At 39.6% G+C, this 26,633-nt stretch overlaps 3 protein-coding genes across 9 annotated transcripts; all 3 read left to right on the top strand.

Moving 5' to 3' along the window:
* Nucleotides 1-345: 345 nt before the first annotated feature.
* Nucleotides 346-11,951, top strand: RB195_011999 (uncharacterized protein; the record flags this gene model as incomplete). 3 transcript variants are annotated; one of them, XM_064193658.1, is made up of 32 exons in its annotated part: nucleotides 532-594; nucleotides 655-778; nucleotides 836-981; nucleotides 1,683-1,804; nucleotides 2,902-3,057; nucleotides 3,126-3,273; nucleotides 3,372-3,458; nucleotides 3,516-3,577; nucleotides 4,176-4,323; nucleotides 4,385-4,505; nucleotides 4,583-4,674; nucleotides 4,808-4,915; nucleotides 5,835-5,992; nucleotides 6,889-7,020; nucleotides 7,092-7,200; nucleotides 7,273-7,386; nucleotides 7,440-7,556; nucleotides 7,632-7,786; nucleotides 8,211-8,312; nucleotides 8,481-8,550; nucleotides 8,678-8,804; nucleotides 8,899-8,984; nucleotides 9,062-9,198; nucleotides 9,255-9,298; nucleotides 9,350-9,408; nucleotides 9,518-9,675; nucleotides 9,802-9,960; nucleotides 10,019-10,178; nucleotides 10,241-10,369; nucleotides 10,440-10,565; nucleotides 10,689-10,833; nucleotides 11,839-11,951. In XM_064193658.1, the coding sequence occupies 32 exons, from the start codon at nucleotides 532-534 to the stop codon at nucleotides 11,949-11,951; spliced, it is 3,777 nt and encodes a 1,258-aa protein (XP_064051239.1). The 3 variants fall into 3 exon arrangements, with proteins under 3 accessions (XP_064051241.1, XP_064051239.1, XP_064051240.1); XM_064193656.1 differs by lacking the exons at nucleotides 532-594; nucleotides 655-778; nucleotides 836-981; ... (7 more) ...; nucleotides 4,583-4,674; nucleotides 4,808-4,915 and having other exon boundaries at nucleotides 5,889-5,992; nucleotides 9,255-9,408; XM_064193657.1 differs by lacking the exons at nucleotides 5,835-5,992; nucleotides 6,889-7,020; nucleotides 7,092-7,200; ... (15 more) ...; nucleotides 10,689-10,833; nucleotides 11,839-11,951 and adding exons at nucleotides 346-355; nucleotides 4,994-5,050 and having other exon boundaries at nucleotides 485-594.
* Nucleotides 11,952-14,792: 2,841 nt separating this feature from the next.
* On the top strand, nucleotides 14,793-19,835 carry RB195_011998 (uncharacterized protein; the record flags this gene model as incomplete). 2 transcript variants are annotated; one of them, XM_064193654.1, is made up of 7 exons in its annotated part: nucleotides 14,793-14,815; nucleotides 14,880-15,011; nucleotides 17,755-17,887; nucleotides 17,955-18,070; nucleotides 18,654-18,850; nucleotides 19,635-19,758; nucleotides 19,823-19,835. In XM_064193654.1, 7 exons carry the CDS (start codon nucleotides 14,793-14,795, stop codon nucleotides 19,833-19,835), a joined length of 738 nt encoding a protein of 245 aa, XP_064051238.1. The 2 variants fall into 2 exon arrangements, with proteins under 2 accessions (XP_064051238.1, XP_064051237.1); XM_064193655.1 differs by lacking the exons at nucleotides 17,755-17,887; nucleotides 17,955-18,070.
* Nucleotides 19,836-20,138: 303 nt separating this feature from the next.
* RB195_011997 (uncharacterized protein) lies at nucleotides 20,139-25,042 on the top strand (the record flags this gene model as incomplete). Of its 4 annotated transcripts, none has more annotated exons than XM_064193651.1 (11): nucleotides 20,148-20,157; nucleotides 20,237-20,274; nucleotides 20,334-20,378; nucleotides 20,546-20,581; nucleotides 22,559-22,737; nucleotides 22,910-22,985; nucleotides 23,079-23,157; nucleotides 23,263-23,393; nucleotides 23,606-23,730; nucleotides 23,813-23,988; nucleotides 24,930-25,042. In XM_064193651.1, 11 exons carry the CDS (start codon nucleotides 20,148-20,150, stop codon nucleotides 25,040-25,042), a joined length of 1,008 nt encoding a protein of 335 aa, XP_064051234.1. The 4 variants fall into 4 exon arrangements, with proteins under 4 accessions (XP_064051233.1, XP_064051234.1, XP_064051235.1 ...); XM_064193652.1 differs by having other exon boundaries at nucleotides 23,600-23,730; XM_064193653.1 differs by having other exon boundaries at nucleotides 23,576-23,730.
* Between the last annotated feature and the right edge of the window lie 1,591 nt (nucleotides 25,043-26,633).

Raw genomic sequence — 26,633 nt, 5'->3', positions numbered from 1 at the left:
ATTTGTCATCATCGTTCATCTCCATTTTCATATTTTTTTTTCGAATGTGATTATACGTTTAGAGTTTCGAGCCCACTTTTAGTTTCATTTAAGGATTCGGCAAATGTTTTTTTACAGCTATTTTTCATATCAGTCCTGAAAAAAATTGACTTTTATGATGTACCGGTTATTCTAGGTCTCTCTAGAGGTGCAGCATTCGCTCATTATTTCTGTTCCAAAAAAAAAGATCTTCATAATGTAGGATTTTATGAGTTAGTTCGTAACTATTGTTGTAGGTTGCCCGCTCTCGAACTTTGCAGATCTTTGGGTCAGGTAAACGACGAGTCGTGTGGCAGAAGCTTTTAGATGAAAACAGGCATTCAATGTTTTTGTTTTTAAAAGTGTTTGGTATCTCACAAAATTAATGTATTTTATCTCTAACTAATGTAGTGATCTCCTAAAAAGATTTGTCCATCGGTACGCATAATTCAATGTTACTTTTCAGGTACTGTACAAAACATCTCATGTAAATCAACAGGAACAAGTAGCAGCATGACGCTAGTTTCGGCTATCCTTTCTCCTGTAATCAGCATTTTTTCGATCGTCTATTCACATGTGAGTCAAAGAATATGGTGATTACTCTTCCAATAACCTCGTAAAACATTTGAATTTCAGATTCTTATAATTTTCTGCACGTTGTTGATCTCTGGTTTATTGGCGTTTCTCGTTTCATACTACTTCTATGGTTATGCCCCAATTTCTCCCAGCAGAGCTAATTCATCAGACAGTTCACCAACAAGTTGGTTTTTTTTTTAATATTTTTTTTAGAAAACGGTAGTGATTAATTTGTATACAGGAAGAATCAAAGACAGGAGATCCTCTACAATCCATGAGAGCGATGAAGACCTTCCCGGTACAACAAAAGCGGCTAAGCCGGACGTCATCGAATTACGTCGAATGAGGAAACGAGACTGGGCAAAGAAAATCTACAAAAGTCTACTGGTAAGCAACTAATGCACTGATTGATCTTTACTCGGAAAAGTGGCTCTTTTTTTTGAAAAGTATTTTTTGTTTTCAAACATTAAAATGTAAGGACTTTTCCGCCATTTTGTTCACAGTTCAGACACAAATAATGAATTGTGACTTTTAGCCTCGTTTAGAGATAGCATTGATAATCACAGCTAATGGTTTTTTGTTTTTACATGTGTGACTGTCATCGCCTTTCAGAGAAAGATTACATTATCGTTATTCTGCCGCTTTTGTTATCTATGCGAAACAATCCGCTTGAATTTAAATGGGCGACTTCATGGGAGGGTAGGGGAGGAAAGGAGAAGGGAGCTGAACTAGTTGGTTTCTTACAACTACAGTGTTTTTAACTATGTATTTCGCAGAATAAAAAGTAATACATCTTACCAATGCTTTTATGTATGCTATTTATTTGATTAGTTATACAAACATTGTTACGCACCCCAAACAATAAAACAAAAAATGTAAGACTAGAACTTTCATGTTTATATAGTAGGTTCGCAAATTTAAGAAGGGAACTTTTCTTTTCTTTTAAAGAATACTTCTTCTCCTTTTCTGCTTGAATCCAATGACAGTAATGACTTCAGTAGATTTAGAAACGTTACGATTGTTGAAGCCGAAGATGTCCTTCTTGCAATCCAGTCATATAATTTTTGAATGATTCCTCTTTTTTGCAGAAGAATGATTCTCCGACAATGCATTCTTCTGATGACTCGGATTCCAGCGGCGGAAAAAATGTACGGCCGCGTCACCTGAAGCGACGTCATTCTACATCCGGACCATTGCAATTGGCTAAAGAGTAAGTGGTCGTTTCTTCCACATTTAAAACTCGAAGATCTCCTGTCTCACATCCATAGATAGATAAAGGATAGCTGGTCACGATCTTTTCAAAAACATGGGGACCTTAATAACTCACATGAGTTGTAATTGCAAGAATTCTCCTGAGGTCGACTCAAGAAGGGTCCAATTACGAAGAGATACCGCAACTGACACATCTCTAGGCCTTTATAGTAGTATAACTGTGGTACCTGAGGTATTTACAGTACCTTGGTAACATCACATGCGTTTCACATAAGGTTTTTTTTTATGAGTTTTTCATTTTTATTGTCAAACGTTGGAACCGCCGAAGACCGCAGTTTTCACACCAAAATGAATTCTCTCAATTTTCCTTCTAATGCACTGTGAAATTTCAAGGAACTTGAAGTCCTTAAGCATTCTGTGTGGTATTCCGTAGGAGAGAATATTGATAGAGCGAAATCATGCTATCAAAAGGTGGAGTGCAAACCAAGGATGAGACAGTTTTCTGAGCAATGATCAATACTGAAATACATATGAAATTCTTTGTTTATCTTCAAAAGGAATGAAAAGAAAATTCCTGGTAAATATTTTTGTTCAAAATACTGCCTGATGATTAGTTTGGAAGCAGCAATGGTGCGCTGCCGGTTGAACGAAACATTATCAGCATCATTATTGGACAAAAGTCCAAAATACGGTGTAATAAAGATCTTCAGTGCAGTCTGACTGCCTACGGAATTTATGGTAATTTTATGCTTGTGTAGGAGGCGAAGGAACAGCGAACAAAGAACAATCGGCGATGTTCGAATGGTAGATAACATACGCGTTCAAAAAACATTCCTACTCTATAGTTGTTGTTTTTTTTTTGCCAGTAGCTGGAAGATTTCCACCGTCGTAGGGGTTGTGAAACGGAATCAGATTCAGATGACGCTTAATATTTCATCCAATGGGTTTGCTTAGCCGCTCTTGTTTACCCTTCTTCTGATAAACATTCACAATTTCTCAGTACCAAGGATATCTTCTACGAATTTACTATGAATTAGTTGTTTTTAGATATCTTTTATACAATGCTGCCGGATTTCTCATTGAAACAATGTTTAGCCTCATTCGCCGTGGCAGCCGCAACTACTTCCGACAAACGTCTGAGATGCGCGATAAGCTTCCACGACCACCCCAAGAATTCTTCGAGCCGAACGATTTACCAGAGATCCCGCAAAATCTCCAGCCAGAACTTTTCTACATTCTTCATAATCTGAAGTGAGGAAGTTGAAGAATCATCAACATCATGGTTTATTGAGTTTTTGGCTTTCACTACAAAAATTCAGGATGTTGGAGCTGCCAGTTGAGTGGAAACTAGATCCACGCGATATTGATGTACGTAGTTTTGCTAAGGGAGATATGGTTGTGAGACCTGGAGAGCCTGACGACAGTATTTATGTGCCTGTGTATGGAACTTTGGCTGTTTACATTGCGGTAAGTTATTTTTGCATATTTTTAATGATTCTCATGCAGTTTTGGTTTTTTCTCGCTTTCGATTCATCCCCCTCAGAGTGTTTTTGTTTTATTTGTAGCACAAAGAAGGGAAGGATTATCTTGTGAAGAAAATACCACCAGGGAGCAGCTTCTTTTCCATGCTTTCGATGCTTGACGTGTTGATGGTTGGTTTTTCTCGTTCTACAAGGATTCATCTAGAGAAGCAAGTGTGCGCTTTTCAGAATACCACCTCCATCTTCAGAACTGTGTCGCTTAAAGCAGCAGAACCATGTACAGTGGCAAAGTAGGTTTCGTAACGTTTTTTTTTTCTTAGTGCGGTGAGGAATTTTAGTGCTGCTAAACAATAGTGACAGGAGAATATAAGTCGTTTCTTCTCGTGTTATTCCAAGTGAGTTTACTGAACTAATAATCCCAGTACTTCCAAGAGACTGCACAGCCGCCCGTTCTTCCCATAGTCTCCAAAGTAGTCATTTACTTTCTCATTAATTTAAAAAAAAAACTGTTTTGAAGAACTCATAGACAACTAGCAATTCGACACCTTCCGTCATCTCAACGGAAAATATCACCAAGATCATAAACTTTAGTTTTTAAATTTAAAAAAGACGGTGAGTTGGAGGAAATTTTTTCCTAGGATGATTTCACGCAATAAATTTTTATCGCGGATGAATCATGGAAAACGGTTCCAACTTTGTCGAAGATCTTTAAGCATTTCCTAACGTAGAGGAAGAGCAAGTGCGTAACTTCCACATGACAAGAAATTCAAAAGGGAAAATCAGAAGTAGGAGAAGCTCGAATGACTTTAGATCCGTTTGTGTAGAGTCTCAAAAACGAAGTCAAAATGTATTACGTTTTGACATAGAATATCTCTAAAAGGATTTCAGATTTCCTATAAGAAGTTTCCGCGAATCATACAACAAATACCCTGAAGCATGGATGAGGCCGATCCAAATCGTAATCACCAGACTGCTTCACGTGACTATGACCACATTGCATCAGTATATGGGTTTAAGTGCAGAGTTAATGAAGAGGGTAGGTTAGAACAGATTTGTAGGCAAACGAATATTAATTCTATGACAGTTTTTAACTTTAGCGACGCGATGTTGCGTTAGAAGAGCGCGGCAGGCATACTAGTGGACCAGTGCGAACTGCTCCAGCTGCATTGCCACTAGCACAAAAGAAATTGAAAGAGGTGCGGTTGAGTAGCTCGGACGGTGAGTCATCTCTACATTTTACCTGTAATTTTGTTACCTGTAATTCTATTCTTTTTAGTCTTAAAATTGTATTATAGATGGCATCGACCAAGTTGTTGTTGCTCGACGATGGTTTGCTGACGCACTTGGATTGTTGGGACCAGATGGAGCATCAATAATTGAAGAGAAAGTCTGTGTTTGATTCTTCTTATCTGATTGTCTTGGTTAGGTATGCTAGTTGCGTAGATAGAAATGGACTTGGTGTGTTTCTGTGGGATAGCCTCAACGTACCGAAGCTGAAAAGAGGTAGCCTACTTGTTAAGGGGGATGTGCTTGTGCGTTCATACGAGGAAGGAGAAACTCTGGTCGAACAGGGTTCAGAAGAAGAACAGCTCATTCTTGTTCTTTCCGGATCTCTGCGATTGCTACAGGTTTGACACTAGAGTAGTTTATTTTATTACCACTTTATACTGAGTCTAAGCTATATTAAGTTGATGTGACCTCTTTAGCTTTTCTTGAGAGAATTAATAAAATGTAACGAAGTCGCCTACATTATTCGTTTTTGATACTTGTAACTGCTAACACAAGAAACGGTGGAATGAACAGACCACCTAAATGTATACAATCGGGTTGAGCTGCGCCAAATGCCTGCTTATTTAAGGATTTTAAAGTCCTGGTTAATTGAAAATTTTCACTAGTTTTTTCTTTCATGTTTGGTTCTTTTGCACATTTTCCTGCCCCTCAGAAGGTGTGCGGCATATTTTTTTCAGTTTGGAGTGTGAGGAACTGTAATATTATTTTAGTTTTTCGGGCAGCTTTCTATGAATCAGGTTTGCGAAGCAGTCTTGTGCTCGAATCTAAGCAATAACTAATGTTGTTTACTAACTTATTTCAAGAAACTAACTGAGTATTTGACTGTTTAACACGTACACGGCTGCTGTTAGTGCTAAGTTAAACTTTGCACTTATCTTGGAAATCTTACTAAGTAGTATTAAGATCGGACAGCTTAACATCGGAGTGATTTTCCTTTTCCGGTTTCTTTTTTCTTCACCAGGGACGAGCGATTTGATTGAGATTTGAGCTAATGAGTGCATTTTTGTGTTGAGCCTTTTATTCTCACTGCCTCCTCAAAAAATCGTACAAAAATCGCATCCCCCGTATCTGAAAATTTTGTTATTTCACTGGGAAATGGCAAAATTATCAGTATTTGCCATAACAGACATTAACTGCTTTTGTGAATTTTAACCATAACACTCAAGACGTTTTTCTCGTATTATTTTGTGTGAAACATGCTTTTCCTTTGTTATATTTTATTTATTATACGCACAATTTTCGGAGCCGGTATTCGAGGAGGAACGTCAAGAGGATGACGACAACACAATTGCTCGAGTACTTCCTCGTGAAATGGTCGGAGGACTACAGATTCTCACCAATGAGCCTTCGTTCTATGCTGTACATGCGGCAAGTAAAGCTACCGTGGCAATTATCGGCAAGGCCGGATTCAGTCGGTAAGTTCGAGGAGTGTGTTTTGACATTGAACAGCAAGTGTACTGCGTAAGCGAAAAGTTTTGTTCTGTCCTGAGTGAAATTTTATCATAGGTGCGATAGGGAGAAGCCGGACCCTCTTCAGGTAAAGGGGGTTCAGCTCATGGGGTGTAGCTCAAGTGAAGGGGGTCTCTTCGATAGCCGTCCAAAAGTGAAGGGGTCAGAGCACCGGCTCCGACTATCGCATCTATGCATTTGATAATAAAAACCCAAGTTTTTTTTCCTAAATACGATAGGAATTTTCGCGCAACTTCAATTTCTGTAATATGCCAACTTGTGCAAAGAAGCAGTTTTTCTGTTTCTGATGTTTAGATGATAATTGTAAATTAATAAGAGAAAGCTGAATGATGCACCTACGCAGCTTCTCCATAGGGGTTACACGACTCCATCTTTTTTCAGTAGAACGCGTTTGTAAACTTGTATGATACACCACTGTAACACAAATGTTGTACCAGTGATAAAGAAAAGGACTTTCCAGCTGAATTCTGGCCTCAGAATCCGTGTGCGGGTGTTCTACTTTCTTTTAAGGGCTGACTGAAACCATCACACATCCTTTGTTTTTGCCAAACGCTAAACCATGCCGCACTAGTTTCATAGCATAATTTTCACCGTTACGGATGTTGACAGCTGGTTCTTTACATTTCTACCCCATTCACTATCATGATCTTTTATATTTGACTTTCTTCAACATTTTTTCTTTGCCATTTTTGTTCAAAGGACTTTTCTTTTCGTGAGATTTTCTAATTTCTGCTGTACGATTTGATTTAACTTCATAGAAACAAATGATAATCGGACTTATAGAAGTTAGAAATAGATTTTTTCTTCTCGTTATTGGTTTGAGCGAGTATGTGATTTTTAGCTTACTGGAAGTTCGTCCTCACATTTATTTGCCTGTGGCTTACTCTGTACTCCGTCGACTTTCACCATTCCTAAGAGGCGTCGACTTTGCTCTTGATTGGGTACTCGTGGACTCTGGACAGTCTGTGTATAGGTAAACCTTAGTCATGAAAAATTCTCCCTGCATTTGTTTTTCAAAGCTGAATTCTTTGTGCTTCGCTTTAGAGAAGGCGATGCTGCGGATTCAATGTTTGTGATGTTGAGCGGTCGATTGCGTTCTGTGGAGAAAAAGACATTAGTGGAAGAGTTCGGCAGAGGAGATGTTCTCGGCATGGTAAGGATCAGTTCAATATATATATATATATATATATATATAATATAGTTTTCCTCATAAGTGTAGTTTCAGATGGAGTTGCTCCAGAAGAAACCGCGTTCCACTACCGTACTTGCTGTAAGATTCTCACAACTGGCGCGAATTCCAGAAGGATTGCTGAATTTCATCAAATTGCAATACCCTCAAGTACAATACAATTATTATAACGTTTTAATTCCATAGTAGAAAAACGTCTGTAGGTTGGTTTCCGACTTGTACAACTGCTTGGACAATACTACAGTAGTATACATCGTCGAATTCCTCACATGCCAGCAACGTCCCTCGAAGGAGTCAGTGATCCAATGAGTCACATTAAGGTGATTTTTACCTTGTTCTTATTTACAATTGCGAATTCCTAGTATGAAATTTCTTCAAATTGATTCATTTCGCAGAATCTTCATACGATTGCTGTTGTTCCTGCTTCGACTGAGGTTCCGCTTGTCCCGTTCACATGTGAATTATATCACGCTCTCTCATCGAATCTAAGGGTGCTTCGACTAAGTAGCCAGAAGGTTGCGACGCAGTTAGATAGCAACGTTCTAGAGAAGTGAGTTCTTAATTGATCTATTTTGAGTTGGCGGCATGATAAGACTACTTTCAAAATAATTAAAATTCTTCCTGAGATCTCATCAGGCTTAGATATTAAGCGCGCTTCTTTTTTTTTCTTTTTGAAAACTTCGGTCTCAATTAAATTTTTAAACCTTTTGCTTTTCTTCACTTAATGTTTTAGACAATATTCGATCGTGTGGAATAAATTTAGAAAACGATTACAAAAATCTCCTATTATATTTTTTCTACAGATTTCTTCAAAGTCATGACTTCACGTTGTAAGTATTACTGTTGTGTTTTTTGTTTAATTGTTTCCCGATAAAGTGTTAATGTCGGTTTCGTCCGCGGTCGTTTAAGTATGTATGTATATGTAGAAAAATAAGTTTTGAATGTTGAACATTTGAATGTCCGACTTTGATTAGGCAAGCAGACTTCCGTTTGATGCACTGGCTAAATGTTCAAGAGGACACCTATCCACTTGTCATCTACGAATGCGACTACACTGCGACAAATTGGACACGGAGGTTAGAGGCATTGTTCTTTTTATAAACCAAATAGTAAATTTGGTTCTTCGTGGGATGAGTTTCGCTTACTTCTTTTTCTATTATCGAATACAGATCATTTGAGAAAAACCTGAAATCTGAAAAGAAAAACGATGTAGACCTAAACCATTCCACCTTCGATTGATTTAGATGTCTACGACAAGCAGATGCAATTCTTGTTGTTGCAATGGGCAACAAAAAGCCGCATAGTCAGACTTTGGTGAGTTCCTTTGTAATTGTTTCTTGCTTTATTCCCGCAAAAAGAGTACATATGAGCATTTCAGTTGCTGCAGTGCATGTTTTTTTATGTAACTCTTGCACTTTCATAACAGTATTTTTATTTGTAGATGAGAGAACTACTCAGCACGAATCAAGACGGTGCACGAACGAATAAAGAACTCGTACTTCTATGGCCAGAAAACACATCATCACCTTCCGGAACTCATGAGTGGCTCAAAAACACCTACTATACAGGTTATTCCTAATTTAGCATAATACTTAGAGTATAACATTCGCGATGATTTCCATGTGTGCTCTTGCATGAGGAAATTAGTCTCGACCGATTTAGGTCATCATCATATCCGCGCACCTAAACGCATGTTCCAGTGGTCCACAAAGAAGAAACGCAAGGTTTCCAGGGAAATAATTCATTCTGTATGTGTTTTTCAAATTCCCCTTGGATGATTAACCTTTTTGTATCGCAATGGTACAAGAAATGAACATTTGTGAAGGTGACTGAACGAGAGGTCGTAGAATTCTATGAGAAGAATGTGTTCTGGACGGTAGATTTCCGATCAGATTTTGCAAGAATCGCCCGAATACTCACTGGAAATGCTATTGGATTGGCGTTGGGTGGTGGTGGAGCAAGGTATGACTTTAACAAAGGATTTGAGCACCTGAACCAAAAAAAGGCCCTGATTTTAGAGGTGCAGCCCACGTTGGAATCCTACGAGCGCTTAGGGAAAGAGGTGTTCCTGTGGATATCGTAGGTGGCACATCGATTGGAGCCCTTGTTGCAGGTGTTTACGCAGCTACACCCGACGAAAGGGTAGAAGAACGTACTAGTAAATGGTTTGACGTACGTTTCATTTTCGAACTCTTGTTATATCCACATCAAGTTTGTTGTGATTGGCATTGTTAGAGGTTTTTCCTAAGAGTTCCGACCTGCAGGATTTATTTATTTGCAGGGAATGACAAGTCTCTGGCGCAGAGTGCTGGATCTGACATACGCTCATTCAGCCATGTTCACTGGCGCTCAGTTAAATAAGTCGCTGCAGGATATGTTTCGTGATGAGGAAATCGAAGACCTATGGATACCGTATTTCTGCATCAGCACAGATATCACGTGAGTTCGAAACACAGTTTATGCTCAGGTTATACTACTTATGTTTGTTGGTTGCACACTGCTGTATAAGTAAATTACATTAAAATATCAAAGTTTGAAAATTTAAATTTAAATCCTAATTTAAAGGACCTCCGAGATGCGAGTGCACCGCAGTGGGCCCTTGTGGGCGTACTGTAGGGCTTCAATGTCATTAGCGGGTTATCTTCCACCAATGTGTGATCCCCAGGATGGTCACCTACTTCTGGATGGTGGATATGTCAATAATCTCCCTGCTGATGTGATGAGGTAATAAAAATGCATAGCTACAATACTTCACATTCTGTTACTGCGTTCAATCATTTAGGTCAATGGGTGCAAAATGTGTAATTGCGGTTGATGTCGGTGCATCAGAAGAGACGAATCTGTACAACTATGGTGACTGTCTTAGCGGGACGTGGGTGTTACTGAAGCGACTGAATCCTTGGGCTGAGCCTGTACGGATTTTGAATATGGAGGAGATACAAGTAGGGAATACACGTGTTTGCGCAAGTAATTAGTTCTATCACTACAAAATAGCAAACTTCAGACTCGACTAGCCTACGTTTCATGTGTCCGACAACTGGAAATCGTTAAAAAAGCTCCTTACTGTAGCTATTTCCGACCAGCCATTGAACCTTTCAAAACACTGGAATTTAACAAATTCGAGGAGATTTTGGTCAATTTCCTATAGAACTTTCTTTTATTTTTAAGAATTTTCACTTCGCAAACAATTTACTTACTTTTAGACTATCGGTTATGAATACGGGAAGACTAAAATAGAAGAACTTATGGAATCGACAGCTTTCAGTAATTTATTAGTGGATGATAACCAACAAAGTCGTCTATATCGTCAACCAAGTAGAACCACAAAGGTATTTCTTTATTAATATGGTATTGGGAGGAGTTTTAAGATCTGCAATCATTCTTTATGCTTCTTTTCATTCACATGTTGACGAAAATTAAAACGTAAAATGTGAAATAAAGCCAACTTCTAGCGTCCAAATTTGGAACGTTCCACGTCATTCACTGATCTAGCAGCAGCGCTTTCGAAAATCCCTACGGTTCGACCGCTCTTGCGGCATTCGCTAAGCGCCTACGATCAAGCAGACGATGTATTCGATGATATCGACTTTTGGGATCGTGAGTTCTGCTGTTTCATATACTTCACCTGCTATCTGCATGACATTTCTTGTTAATGTTCTTTTCTTTTAAAACTAACTCCTGTTCCTCCAACAACAATTTTCTTTTTAATTTCGTTGTGTTAGATTGTCCTATAGAATGAGACCTAGTAATATCAAATGTGAAGAAGTTTTCGATGGGACTTTGTACTTATGACTTAAATAATTGCGCTTTAAAACTGTCTCAACTGTAGTTCATCAGAGTACATGCAAAGAGAAGAGGACAAAAGTACAAAGCAAAATTGAAGTGGAAATTTTTCTTGAAATTTAAGTAAGACAAAGTAGCAACTCACTTATCGTACCAACGAGTTGTCTGGACGATGGTTGGCACCACAAAAGACTAATCTTCATAATCTAAGAAAGTGGCTGCTCATACTAAGAACAAGTTACTTCAAATAAAACTGTGACTTTTCTTTAGCCTTTGATAGTTTTGTCAGGTTTCATGACTGATCAGATACTCGTATCGGCCCAGCGCACGTCAATAACGATGCTCGCCCGGTCATGCCTGACCGCTCTATTGATAGATCAGGTGCGATCAGCGACTCGGCAACTGACACAAATACTCGTGGTGTGAATAGCACAATATAAGGCAAAAATCAGCAGTTGAAGAACACTTTCCTTACGTAGAAAACAGCTATGTGAGCTCAAATCATCGAGAAACGTACGTAGGATCGAACCTTCCGAAGTTGAAGACCCTTCACTTAGTTTCAGCTACTACTAGTTTCTTGTGTATCAGACACAAGATATACATTTGTGGTAATACGCAGTACATAATTTTGCTGCAATTTTTCACATTTCGCTGGTTCTGATTCCGGGGAGCTCAATCGTTTTTCTTTGATCTTGTTTACCTTACGCCCATGTTGATTTCTGGAGGTCTTTTTTTCCTCAAGTTTTATACGTTTTTGCAAAAATCGTCAGTGTTATGATTTAATTCACTAGTGTTATTCTCTGTCATTCAATTATTCAGAGTCGGATGCCGATAACGAACTCTCACAGTCAGATTTCAACGATACGTCGGAAGCATCAGAACCCGAGGCCGATCTTGTTAGTCGATTTTCTACAAGCACACCAAGACCATAACCATTGGTCTTTTCTGTACCAAATATATATTACAGCCGTTTGTTTGTGCCATTTTTGTTATGTGTAGTTGTGTTCTCGCGGGATGTTCGAGCTTAGCTACGTTGTTGTTACCATTTAGTCACTTTCTTCAGCAATTCCGGTTCTCATTATTATGTGCATAGTGAATCCAACAATAGGTTTGTTACTTCGTTGTTCCATTTGCTGTTTGCTGCATAAGTATGTCGTCTGCTGCTATGCTTAGTGCAGAAGAGGAGCCATATAGATTTATTTGTTAACTGAGCATAAGAATAATCTCAGAAATGTTTCAAGTGTGGAGTTTCTGCTGTAAGTGTGAAGTATCTCAGAGCTGCATATAAAAAAGCAGCTTTTTGCGTAGAGTAGCTTATCGTAGCGTTAGAGTTCTAGGTATATTAGTTACATGTTCTTTCTTATACCAATGACGCATTTTGGGTCAGCAAATCCCGAGAGATCTGCTTAGAAGACGGTGCCGTTCTTTCCCGTTGTTCAATGTATAAGTGTTTTTGAGTGCATAGACTTGTTGTGAAATCATTTATCGACGTGTAGTCTCCATGAAACTACGAGTTCATAGAGTTTTCCTCTGTTGTCTCTCATGTGCGTTCTCCTACCGCTCTTTCTAAATTCTCTCTTAAACTTGTCCTTTTACTTTCGTTGGTTCAGTTTTTGTCTTTGAATGTAATGATATTATGTTTAACGATGTGTTGAAATTCGTCTGTGTTGAAGTATATTCATCTTCTAAGAAATATTTTTGCAAGAAATAAATTCACATGTAGACAAATACGAATAGTAGGGATTCCAAACCAAGCGAAACCATTCATTTCAGGCTTAAAAAGAGACTCGTGGTAACATTAGGTTGAGAAGTTTCCAGTTTTTCAGGTCAAATTCTCCGCGTCAGCTTGCTTCCATTTCTTCCAAGTTTTATTGGCAAGTATATGTCAGAGTAACCTACTTTATTAATTTACAAATGCTCAAAATGTGTGCGAGCAGCCTTAATGGTAACATACTGCGAAATTGAGAGGGTACAGCACTTTTCTGGATCACGTAAGTTTACCCAATGTCGAACTTCAATAGAGTTTCCCAATGCATGATTTTCTGTCATATATTGGGATTAGAGATGAAGATTTCATTATCTGAACAACCTTCCATTATGATTAGATTTTTGATGGTGATCACAGGAGCTCCTCTTGTCATGGAGGTTCTTTCTCTCAATTCATGGATCGAGGTCGAAGTTGACCAGTAAAATGAAAACATATAAAGTACCGATAAAGTTGATGGAACTCTTCGCAAATCCAGTTCTTGACAGTACTTTCGAAAAAAAAAAACCCAAAGTAGCCAAAAAATCAAGTGCGCTCACTTTCGAATTCTAAAAATCAAATGGCTGTAGAATCTTAACAGCGGGAACTGTAATCGGGTCAAAACGCCCTGGAATTTGGTGCAGTTGGGTGAGCGCACGCGCTCGAAGCGAAGCGATGGAGTTGGCGGCTCCCATCGAGTTTGGACCCTCACTAGCTATCTTATGAGCTAGGATTCGCTATAACTAGACTGTAGTTCGACTGAAGCTAGCGGTGGCCCTACCTTGATTCAAACCGGTAGCTCCAACGCGCTGCTTCGAGCACAGCCGCTTACGCAACAGCACTAAGCTTCTGACCAGACTATCAGTGTTATTTTAGAATATATAAAGAATTCTTAAGATACAGTGTGATCAATGGGAGTAGGTAAGTCTGGGTTTTCATCTCAGCTCTGTTTTCGAAATGAGACATGGTTTATGGCATCATAATACAACATATAAGTGCTTCAGAAAAGATCTGAACAAGACGGCAAATGCGTGGTTTACCAGCCAATGAAAGAACAGAATCATAAGTACAATGAGCTTTTTTTTTCTTAAAAATGTCTTATTTGGTTAGAATAACGTAGCTTACATGAAACGCACTGTAGGTAATGACTATATCCAACAAGATGCAGAAAAAATAGTCTTTCTCACACGTACATATATTTGGATAACATCAATATTGTCATATCTAGAAGCAACAGAAGAAGCGAGAATGACATCACTGAGGAATTCCCCTTATCAATACGTATTACATTTGTCCGCAATCGTGCTGCAAAGTTTTTTGCCGTCAATTCCTGCAAATTTCCCGATCTCCAACGTGGAACGTGCACACCTCTGTTCATCACATCCCAGCACCGCATACTCCTTCCAGCTGATTGCAAGCATTGCTCATTCTCGTTGATCTGCTTTTCGTCACTAACTGGCTACTTCTTTACAACTGTGATTTGTTGGCAATCGGCATATTAGCGGTAATTTTTGGTGTAAATAATCCTCAGAATTAATTTGTTCCTTACTAGGTGTCAAGCAAAGTGATGTAATACCAATGTTTGTTCTGTTTGCTGTTTCCGATATAGATTAGAAACTCAAGATTAATACAGAATGTTATCGCGATTCACGGTAGGAATTATGTCCACAAAAATTTCAATTTTAATACCTATCTTCCTAAGTTCTTGCGCACAACTAATTCATCGTATTCGAAGGAAATAATGAACTAAAAGGTGAAGCAAAGAACCAATAGCAAAACTAAAACCAGCAGTGAAGAACCAAAGGATCGAAAAACATTTACGTACACAGTAAACATATTGATCGAAAGGATCGACAACACGTGTTTGAAGGCTAGTACGGTGGAGTTTGTGACGCCCTATGGCTAACGTTACGTAATCCTCGATCCTATAAAGTGCAACTAAGGTCGTTCGCTCCTTATTTCTGCTCAGGTTCCCTAACAATGACTATCTTACTTTGCAAGTAACACCGTACAATTATAAACAGCAGCAATGCCGAGGAAATCTAAAATTAAGTTTGTGTTGTGACTAGTACTTTGCAAGAAGTGAGATGGATCGTATTCTTGGAAATTTGTTTAGGGTGAAGATGTGCCCTCCAGCTAATTTCTTGGTGTATGATGATTTTTTAAAACCACGATCTTCCGATGAAGTTCGCCGTTGTGTCGTCATTGATGCTCCTAATGTTATGCACATAACAAAAACTGACTTTCAGTGAGTTCGGTCTTTTCTAATGTTTCTAACGTAATGTTCGTAGGTGTAGATTGTGAATCCTTCTGATCGATCTATTCACAGATCTTAGATGTATTCATCGTAGTTCTGTACCATAGATCATTTCCTTCACTTTTAGTCGCAGAAAATTATAGGAATCATGAGAGGAGTTGGGTACATTGCTCTTCTGGGGAGAAATATAGTATGAGGGCATTCAGTGACGCCCTTATTTCCCCACGCTCTAACTTAATTTTTCTCTTAGTACCTTTATTTTACATGTCATAGATTCTCTATGACTAATGCTTAGGCCTTAGGGCCCCGATTGATTTAGTTATTTACTTCCAGAAATAGAGGCACCACTGAGCGCCTCCCACTCTCGTCCCCCCCCCTACCCTTACCAAATTTTATCCTTCTTTTATTATGCTTTATAGTATTTTGGTTCAGCAAATGTTTATAGCCTTACATGTAGGACTAACTACATGTTCATGCTACAGCTGGTTGATAGTTTTGTTTTAGTGCTTCCAATAGGAATCATTTGAAAATTTCTTCATTTGGGATAGAAGTTCTGGGGGTAGTGTCTGTTATATTATTTCAACTTGCTGGATTGCTGTCTTTATGTCCCAACCTTTCCTAAATCATTTCCTTTCTACTGTGAGAAAGTTATGCACCAATTCTGTCTACGATGGGAACTATCCGCTTCACGTTTCAAAGAAAAGAAAGCTTGTACAGAAAAATCTAGTTTTGGTGATTGACCGTGAACCTATTGATAGATAGTAACTGCTACTGTCACGCAACGTTTTCCATGAAATGAGTTATTCCAACAATGCAAAGAACTGTGCAAACTATGGCTGTTGAATAACTACTTGATGATAGTTCTAGAAGCTATTTTCCCATAATACCAGTATGTGCTTGACTATTAATGGGTAGTGTTTTTCCTTATTTTAAGGTGGCTAATGGCAACTGTCATTTGCGAGTAACTCTGCGTGCCTTCCACCTCTTTCTTTTGATAGGCTCCAAAACCTAGTTTTTGGAAGAAAATGTTGGTCGCTGCCACTTTGAAATGAACTTCTGCGAGAAAGTGTTATTTACTCATATTTTTATCGAGAAGTTTTCATTCGTCTTGAAGATTGATTAAGGCATCTATCAAGAAGCAAGAAACAGTGGGTAAACGTAATGGGACGGTTCTAATCTTTTACTCTCCCTTCCTTCTTTTCTGGACTTCTGGGTTGAATTTTCACTATCTTCAGGTAGTGAAAATGCTGTAAACTCTGCATTTAGTCTATTAAAGTTGGAAACCTTCTGGTTTCTGTTGTGCGCAACATAAACCCAATAAGAGGAATTTGAATGAGTGTCTAAAAAAATTGAGAGAGGAACTACTCGTGGCGGAGGAAATTGAAGAACAAAAAACTCTTCTTCTCTTTCCCAGTTACAATAGTCACTCTTTCGTAGTTACATTCGTTTTTTGCTGGTACCCATTGATTGTCGTTGAGGAAGATGTGCTAACTTATCGAAATACTTGATTGCTTTGTTTTCTTAAGATATGGGTTGATTCTCTAGCTATGTTTATTTCTTATTTCATCTTCTTTTTTGCTTTCCTTGAAAGCTTTGAACAAGATACTCCCAATTTTTATTCAAACTATCGGAGGAAGGAGCAGCGAGTGACAGGTTCCTGCAATCTGGTGCAGTTTCCATGGTTGGATTGACTGACGATCTAACCTCTTCTGCGCATAGTTTTAGCCATTATTTTCATGCAGTTACTTCAAACTACTTTACAAACTGCGGGGTATTTGTAAGCGCATTATGTATTATTGTGATAACATTCTTGCTGAATATATTTCACACCACACACATTTCTTAGTGGATTTTATCATTTACTACTTCGACTATGAATATTAGAAGTGAACTCATTTTTGTGGGATTCAAGCAAGTGGATATGTGCGTTTTCAATCAGTTCTTGTCTCATAGATCGGTGTAAGTTGCATAACCAGCTTCACTCGAAGCTTTTGTGTGAAGCAGTTAGGAGTGAGTGAGGACCTTGCTAGCACCACTCGTCGCTGCTCGTCGATTCCTCTGAGGTCCGTTTGGCGTTTGGCAACCGCTTACATAACTGCACCGAGCTTCATTTCGTTTTGATCCGACTATATATTACCTCGGAACACGTGCAGCGCAGTCGGTAAGAGGTCCGCTGTGACTGTACGGTCGACGGTTCGAAATCACCCTGAAGCCAACCAACTCTTTCATCCCTCCGATATCGATAAATTGGTTCCAGACTTGTCTGGGAAAAGGAAAGCAGGCGTAAAATGTAGTTGGAGCCGGGGGAGGACTCAATGGCGCTCTTATTTTCCGACGCTCAAATTTTCCTTTTTCTCTTTCTAACTTTAGTTTACACGTCATAAATCCTCTAAGACTAATGCTTAGGCCTTAGGACTCCGACTAATTTGATTATTTGCTTCGAGAAAAGAGGGCGCCACTGAATGCCCTCCCCCAACTACATTTTACCCTAAAACACTATGTTGATCGCCCGCTGGCCCCTGCAAGTCATTGTAGTGGTCAACACGCTTTCCAAAAGCTAAACGAGTACAGATTGCAGTGAAATGCGTTGACGCAGCTCCAGTGGATTGATACGCCAGAGATGTTATCCTCTATCCTTTATATATTACTTCTATACTAATAATTGAGTAGTAAGAGACAAGGCAGAAAGGGTTCAGATGTTATACGTCTTACAAATTCGTAATGGAAATTTTAGGACGCGCAAAGCGAGCTCTTCTGGACTTCTTGCACTCATTAGATACTTCATTAAAAATGATTTTGAAGTAGTTGCTGTGTCGCAAAGAAAGTACACCATGGATACAACAGTCACCCATAAATTTGCGATAGAAGTAAGCCCTTGATAGCTTGTTTTTGCAGTTTATTATGACTTTCAATTCCTTTTCCCAGTTTTTGTAGCACCTAGAGAAGTTGGGATTGATCCACTTGGTTGATGGGCATGAATATGATGATATTGTTGCACTGGAGATCGCTTTCGCTGCGGATGGAGTCATTGTGTCGAACGATCAGTTTGCGTACGTAGATTTCCTCTGTCTTAGTCCTACGACGACTTTTCGAAAGTTTGCACTTTTCTTCTCGCTTAGAAGAGTTCTGCTGCATCTTGGCTTATCCCCATAAGTTTTGGGAGAAGTATTGCGTCAACGCTACGTCATCTATTAGGCTTCTAGTGTATTCCAAAGAATTGATTTTTGCAAAATTCCCCTTCTAATGTTTCGAATAATAAATTAAACCTGAAACTTGGTGGCGAGATCTTGTAGGGTTAAAAAGATTTGAAACACGGTGCAGTTGCGCAAGCGGCTGCATTCGTTAGCGGTGCGTAGCAGTTAGTGTCGAAGAAGACCCTTTTCTAGCACCATTGTTCGCTGCAGTTCGCGATGATCGCCCCTCGATTCCAACTCCTTTCGCAACTGCATCGCTTTGAACGCAGTCGCTTACGCAACTGCACTGTGCTTCAGGTCGTTTTGACCCTACTATCATCACAGGGTGTTGCCGACTGTGAAAAATGGAGGTTTAAGCAGAAAATGGAATTGTTCCTTTCCACACTTCGGTTTTCTTGCATGCTTGTGTCCGTGTTTATGTTCCAAGGATTCATTATAGGGACCACATGCAGTCATCAGGTCGCTACCGCCATCTTTTAAAGAGATGTATTTCGGTTGACCTAGATAGAGTGGGAGAAACAGAGCGATATACAATGAGTTCGAATGGTCACTGTGTCGCAGAACACACGTTCAGATTCAAACGGCGTTTGGTTCCACAAGCCATGGTTAAGCTAGACTCAAAGTCAATTCTCCATGGTATGTATTACATCTACTCGGAAGTTATACTATTACGTTGTTGAGCCTCGTTTCTCTGATTTGAAGACTTATGAGTAATAGGAACCGCGATACCTTGCACGAAACTTGGGAGATTCTTGTGTTATTTTACTCAACTCGTCATCTCAGTGACACGTTCTCCTTTTTTGTAATCTTCCTGCGTGTGCCCTCAACGTTACTATAGTCGAATCAAAACGACATGAATCACGAGTGCAGTTGCGGTGCATTTGTGTACGCGCTTGAAACGGCACGGTAGAAGCAGTAGCTGGGACTGTCGCAAACTGTAGCGATGGGTGGTATCAGCAAAGATTTCACCATGCTCCTAGCCACTACGCTGCACCGAAGCGCCTCGAGAGAAGCGGCGTACGCATTTGCGTATGAGCTTCATGTCGTTTTGACCCTACTATAGTTGGGTCAATACGACATGAAACACGAGTGTAGTTGCGGTACACTTGCGTACGCGCTCGAAATGGCGCGGTGGAGGCAGCAGCTGGAATCAAGTTGGGACCGTCGCAAACTGCAGCGATGAGTGGCGCCAGCAAAGATTTCACCAGGGTCCTAGCCACTGCGCTCCACCGAAGCGCCTCGAAAGAAGCCGCGTACGCAATTGCGTACGTGCTTCATGTCGTTTTGACCCTACTATATATTTTGTAGAGAAGATTCCTCTTACGTTCCCGGTGCCCTTGCTTCGTGTTGAATTTCCTGTTGGTACTCATGACTCTCAGTTTTTTCTTTTATTCTTATAACGTCCATAGTTAAATCTCAGAAGCGTTCTTTTCTACGCCTGACAACGTACGCCACGAGATCGTAGAAGAACATCGGGAAAATTGGACTGAGGACTACCGCAACGAGCTTGTCGCCACCATTGATGAACTTATGGCGCAGATACGGTTAGTGATATTGAGAGTAATCAACTTACTAAACGTCGCTTGATGTAGAAATTCTGCTCTTCAGAAGCATCGTATGAAGAAGTGAATGATGTAGATGTCTTGACGCAAAGACGCATTGTGTCTTTGAAGAGGACGATGTGGTGCACTCAGCTTCAATTTCCTGCCATTACTACAGTTTTCTTTCGCAAGCCATATCCCGGGTTTCATGTGTCAATTAATTCGTTGTTTTGTAACGCACGGCACTAATCTCTACTACTGATCGAGCTGAAGTTGAAGCAATATTACTCTTTATAATATTTAACCTGGAGAAGGGTTTCTTAAATCTCCTTTCCTGTGTATGATCATATAAGCATGTGATGTAGTGTTTGGAACTGTTTGTGATGCATAAAATGTTCACAAGTATGTTGTTTGTATGAAGTGTCGGTATCGTCCGACGATACGTCTATCATTCGATGCAAATGAGTCGAGTTTTGACTAGAGCAGAGCTCATTGTTTTATTGGCACTCACCTTACTCGGTGAGCAATTGCATTTTCTCATACTGATTGGTTCGCAGTACTCGCGACTACTTGTTCAGGATATTGGTCAAGTCCTACACCGCGACAGCATGGCTCCCGTCACGGTTAGTGTGTAGTTTTGGACATCATTGTAATGTTCACTGAAGTCTAATCTGTTTCTAATTTGAACATAGCTTGAGGGGATATAGTTTGTCGTGGGAGAATAGCTATTTCTAAGAGCAGAGTTGAAATTTGTCTTTTTGTTGGAAGGAACTTCTATCTTTCTTTTCAGAGGAGGCAGGAAAGACTTTCCTTGTTGGCGCTAAACGTACGTCTTTAGATTTCTTCTACAGCAGCAGTAAAGTTCTGAATAATAGTTTTTTATGTGGTGATATTGGGTTCTTCCAACGAAATTAGATAAATAAATTGTAGCGATGACTTGTTTGTTTCTACGGTTTGCGAGAGCGTAAAAGTGGCAAAATCAGTTATATTGTTTTGTACGAGCGATAGGTCTGTCTTTTATAGTAAAGTCAGTAATAACAAAGGAAGTGCATCTCAAAGTAGTTTTCCTGGCATCAAATGGACCGGTTTGCTGAGACCAGAAACAGAGAATGAGCTTTTCATAAGTTTGTAGGAGAAGATGGAATTGATTACTTATCATAGTTTGCAAACATACATATTCTATTTGTGAGTTTTGCACAGGTGAGCGGTCGCATCTTCATCAACACTTGTTTGATCTTGAAGTATTGAGAGATGTTATGATAGGAGAAGTGGCGTTTCTTATACGATCCGCTAGATATAGTTATCATGTAGTCTTCGATTACGGTCTTCTTCTTTCGCTTTCTTTCAAAATCACTTTCATCTACGGGACGATGATTGGCCATTAAAATGATAGATTGACATTATCCTCTTGGATCAAAACGACATGAAGCTTGTTGGAATGCTGCCCGCAGAGTTCAGAGCCGCGCGGGCGAGCGGTTTGGCGGCTCTGCGATTTTGGTGGTTATTGAACACACTGTTGTGAATAGTCAATAACCACCAAAACCGCAGGGCCGCCAAACCGCGCGGCTGTGAGCTCTACGCGCAGCCTAAGCGGCTGCTCGCGAAGCGACACGGTGGAGCGAGCCGTTAGGATTGAAGTGGCACCGTCGCCAGCTTCATTTGGATTGCAGCGATGAGTGCTGCTAACGATCATGGTCCTAACCGCTATGCTCCACCGCGCTACTTCCAGTAAAACCGCTCACGCAACTGCACAGAACTGCAGGTCGTTCTGACCCGACTATATTTCCAACAAATTTCCCAGAGGAGTCGGGTGGACCTTATAGCTTCGTCTAATTGTATGTGAGAAAATTGTGGATTTAATGTGTGCGATTGCTGGCGAGGCTTTTGAATCGCTACCTCTGGATCTTCAAACAACGTTGGAATGAATCTTCTTATTTTTGTCCTTGTTAGACTAAACCACATCGAATACAGCTCTCAGACCTAAGATTCGTTAATCCCAGCAACAAACACAACCATGAACTGTCCTTTAAATTATGATTTTCTGTATTTGATCTGCAAACCATCCTCATGTGCGTGAACAAAGTGGCGAGAGCGATTTTTTGACCCATACTCAATGTGAGTAAAACAATGATGGTGGTTATCACGACCTCCATTCCTTGACTCACTGGTCTCCGAATATAAAATTGGAATCCATATTGTTGGTCATCAGCGAATTAAGAAGGCAACCTGGTCACTGTCTCTTGTCTTTTTGATTTTATCTGTGATTTCCTAGTGCTTTGGAACTTTCTTTCTTTACCGTCTATTGAATCTACTGCTCACAAATGACAGGTACTGTCAATTAGCCATCGTGGAAACGAAAACAACTCCGTCAAAACCAAGATAGAGTTATGCCTTTTTATGCAACTCGAGGAGATTGCAATAGGAATTTTTTGAGATCAATCAATACAATCTAAGGATTAACAACCCGCTGTATCTGACAAGGCAACTAATTTAGATTACAGCAGTTTGAAAATTATTTCAGAAAAAAGATAGGCTTGGTAGCAAGCCATTGAAGCCATTGAATTTTCATTGTGCATAGGATGCCTAAACTCCATGTAACTAATTAATATGTTTACTCGGTTTCGGTAAAATGAAGGCTGGTGAAGCAAATGTAACGGTGTAATTTTGGGTTCAGGGCAGCTAACATAGCGTAAGCGTGACGAGTAGTCTGATGGGTTGAGTATAGTTGCAGTGAAGCTTGAGAGGATTGATTTTAATAAGTCTCCTGAAAGCCAGAATTTCTATTGGAAAAATGCTCTTAAAGGCTCGACGTGCAGAAGCTCGGAAAATGAAAGCTGCGATGCTTTCCCGCGAGGAATCAAATGGAGAAAAGCAGTCACAGATGGCTAAGGATGCAAACGACGCTTCGAAACCAGTGTGCTTCTTCGACGAATCCCTTCTAGCCTGTGATATATGTTTGGAAATCATGCATAACGCAATGAAGTATGCCCAGCTTTTCTTGTAGAACCGGTGATATAGTCGAGTTAAAATGACCTGAGGAATTAAGCAGTTACGTAGGCGTCTGCGAACGCAGTTGCTTACGTAATCGACCTTCACGTCGTTTTTACCCTATATCACCACCCTTTTCAGTGTCATATACTCATTTTTATTTCAGTGTCTCTCCTTGCAATCATAAGTTTTGTGCTGGTTGCATTTACGAATGGAATTCATTGAATTCGAAATGCCCCAAGGTAGTATTTTCCGTTTTTGATCTCATATTACTTCGGACGGATTAACGTTCCTCTTTCTTCTCTCTGATACCTACATTTCTTTTATTGCTTCAGTGTCGTTGGAGCGCTGTAGATATCACACGCGATGCCACTTTGAACTCAATAATTGAGCAGTACCTCATTGCATTTCCAGGTTCTTTTTTTAGGATTTGCTTGTGTCACCAATGTTGCATATATTTAGTTTTCATTAGAAATGTCATCAGTCGTTTGAAACGAACTAACAACTTAATCCTTTTAGAAAAACGACGAGATAAGGCGCAGCTAATAGAACTAGACGAACGAGAATTGAATCATTTGGAGCAGTGGGAAAGAAAGCGGGATTCCGACGAAGGGGATTGTGATTATGATATGGATGATCAGTTTTTCGAGGTGAGTCTTCTCCAGCCTTTTCTCATTTTGTTGGCTAGGTACAAAGGAGTTTTGGACGCATGTTCTTTCTGTTTGACCAGCTGTTTGAACGGCTATGTGAAGAATTTGAATACACTGTGGTTGGATGGTTCATGTTCACTTGTTTTTGAAGTTATTTGCTTGATTCCTGCGACATGCTTCAGAGTGAGGATTCGGACGCTTTTGAGGTGCAGGATGAACAACTCGATAGCGACGAGGAGGACGATGGCGTCGATTATTCCAGCTCGGATCGATGGAGTGATCACGATATGATAGGCAGCTTCGATGAAGATGAAGAGGAAAACGACTCAGATATCCAGTATTTTAATTCCTTTCTCTGTTATTAAGAAGTTTTTTTTGGGTACTTCTTTTCACTTTGATTACACTTACGGTTTCTTTAGACATGAGTACATCTCACGAAGGAATCTGGAAAAGGCCCGAATGGAGCGGCTAAGACGCGAAAAAGAGGAGCGCGATAGACTCAAAGAGCTTGAGGAAGAACGAAGTCGCAAGACCATCGCTAAATCGAAAAAAGAAAAATCTCGTGAACGCCGGTGTGGCACGGGAGGAGGAAATGGTGTGGCTTCTTTGCGTTTTTAATATTTATTCATACATTTTTTATTCATACTCTCGTGCTTTTAGAATGTTTATCTTTATGTCCATTAAGTTGTGAAACTGTTCGAAGGTGTGAAGGGTAACACTGTCCGGAAAACTGGGAAAGGCGCTTTTTTTCTGCTTTCGTGCTCGTCATAGTCAATATTTTTTCATCTCGTTTCATAAGCTTTTGTGGAGAAATGTTGTCTGCATTTATTACTTCTGCAGTACGAAGTACATGTACATGTCTTAGCAAACACATCAACAGAAGATTCATTAGCGTCAATACAGACCACAGTAATCTTGGTGTGGTATCAAGTCTTAGGTCGTGCGCTCTTTTTCCAAACTTTTCGGAAAAAAACCCTTTCGTTTGGCAAGCCATAGCCTCTATTGCTGGACACAGATTGGTCTCTACTTTCTAGAGCATAACAACAGGAAAACCATGGCTGATCACTTTCGAAGAAGAACTATTCGAGCGTGGTCAGTCATGATTGGAATTCTTTAGACCGACATACATGTGCCTATCTTTTCGTACATTGATCCTGAGTATACCCAAACGTTGCGCACACCTATAGATTTTGAAAGGCATCGCTAAGTATAAAATCCTGCGTTTGTGGACTTTCTTCAGTAGGAAGTATAGACAGTAAAAAAGTAACTGATTGAAGAATTTTACCACATGAATAATATGGATGAAATAATGAACATAACACGTGTTGAACATTTGCACGTTTACGGACTGTGTCTGAGATATCTTATATCTTGATCTTGCATAAGGATAACATAGTCCCTCAAGCCTCTTCTCGTAAGCTAAATCTTTACAAACTATGAATTATAAGAGAACCTGTAACGTTTTCACCAAAATTTTTTTCCTCCAAAGTAAAAGAGAAAATAATTTCTGGACAAAAATGTATGCGGACGTTGTAGGTCGCGCTGCCAATACCGGTAGATCAAACACTCATACGAACAATGCGCCGGCCACGACTTCGACACGTTCCGTAGTCACACGATCGATGACACTGAGATCGCGCAACTCTTGATGAAAGAACTTCTCATCGTCGCATATCTCATTCCTCCATTTGCTTCGGGTTCTTTAGCTCGATGTCTGCCCATGCGATCTTTTTTGTTTGCGTCTGTGTGTACTCGTGCAACATCATGTCTTTTAGTCGTCCACTTCTAGCCGACGCTGACTTTGTGATAATTTCCTAGACAAAAAATGAGTGTTTGTGAATTTCTAGACCTTTGGTTTTAGTCACTAACAAGAAATGAACTGGTTTCTTTTATGTAATTACTGATTTATGTGTTTCTAATCACTGATGCTATGATAATTATGCACTAATATATTTTCTATTGATGTCATCCTTTTGGTCTCCAATGTGTATCGCTGCACACTTCGAGACTATCTTTTTTTTTAAAGGAATATGTAGGGCCTAACTAATACCTGATGGTTTGATGTGTCAAAAGAATTTGTTGTGTAGTACTTTCAGTGTTTTAGTGTCATATTTTGCTTCTTGACGTAAAACCATTAGTTTGTTAGTTACGTACTATGAGTTTTGGTTTTGTCTCTATGTACGATTGTCATTTTCAACACCTCATTGCATGGACAGTCAATCCTCGGTAACTTTAGAACCAAGATTTGAATATAGCTGGTCTATTTAGTCAACTTTGGCCGGTATTAATAAACTTCGGTACTTGTGTAGCTGTGTCTCCTCATACTTGCTATGCAACTATTATATTTATTGGTATCCTGTTCGCTTTCACTCATACTGCTATTGTTCTGCATATATGTCACTGATTAATGTACTTCTACGGAACTTGTGGTGTGTATGTAGATGTTCGGGTTCACTCATTTGTACTGCTGTGCTTGCCCCATATTCCTTCATATTTGAACTGTAAATAAACAATTACATTTGTAAGTATTTAAACACAAATGTTTTCAACTGTTTTACATCAAAGAATATCTTCTATACATTATTTCAACAATTTGGTGTCATATTTTGCATATAACTTTAGTTTCAAATTTGTGCTAATTACGCATAGAAAACTTACCTGACGCGGTGATTTTGCGTCTTTTTTGGTTCGGTAGATGATGGGAAAAGTCTGCTTGTTCCTAGCAAGAAAGTCCTCAGTAATCGCTACAGGAGTAATAATACTAGTATTATTGTAAGAATTATTAAAGGACAATGAAGAAGGTGCGTAGCGTTGATCAATCGCTATAGTGAAGAACTCGCGCTTTCGACTTCAGTTCGGAATCGTTTGAGGTTTATGAACGTGTATGCAGGTTTATAATGCTTTGCGATGAGGAGCCAATGTGTAAAATCAATTTTTTTTTCCTCTCCCACACAAGTCTGATATCAACTGGAGAGGGTGTAGTGGGTTTAGCAAAAGATCCGAGAGGCAAGAGGTTAGTCAGTAACAAGACCGTGCAACCAGCCGCCGCACATCCGGTGGAACACGACGTAGGACTATTTCAACATATATGCTTTCCATTTCCACTACCTTGAAAGATTATCAAAACACTGACCCATTGTGGTGTGACACGGGAATAAAAGTAGGATTGTTCCAATCAACCTCTATTTAGGCCTCTGAAGACGGCAAGAAAGCCGAAACATCAGGCAAATAAAGGGTTCC

Source organism: Necator americanus, chromosome III, assembly GCF_031761385.1.
Source record: "Necator americanus strain Aroian chromosome III, whole genome shotgun sequence".
NCBI classification, from domain to species: domain Eukaryota; kingdom Metazoa; phylum Nematoda; class Chromadorea; order Rhabditida; family Ancylostomatidae; genus Necator; species Necator americanus.
This window is presented reverse-complemented; position numbering and strand designations above follow the sequence as displayed.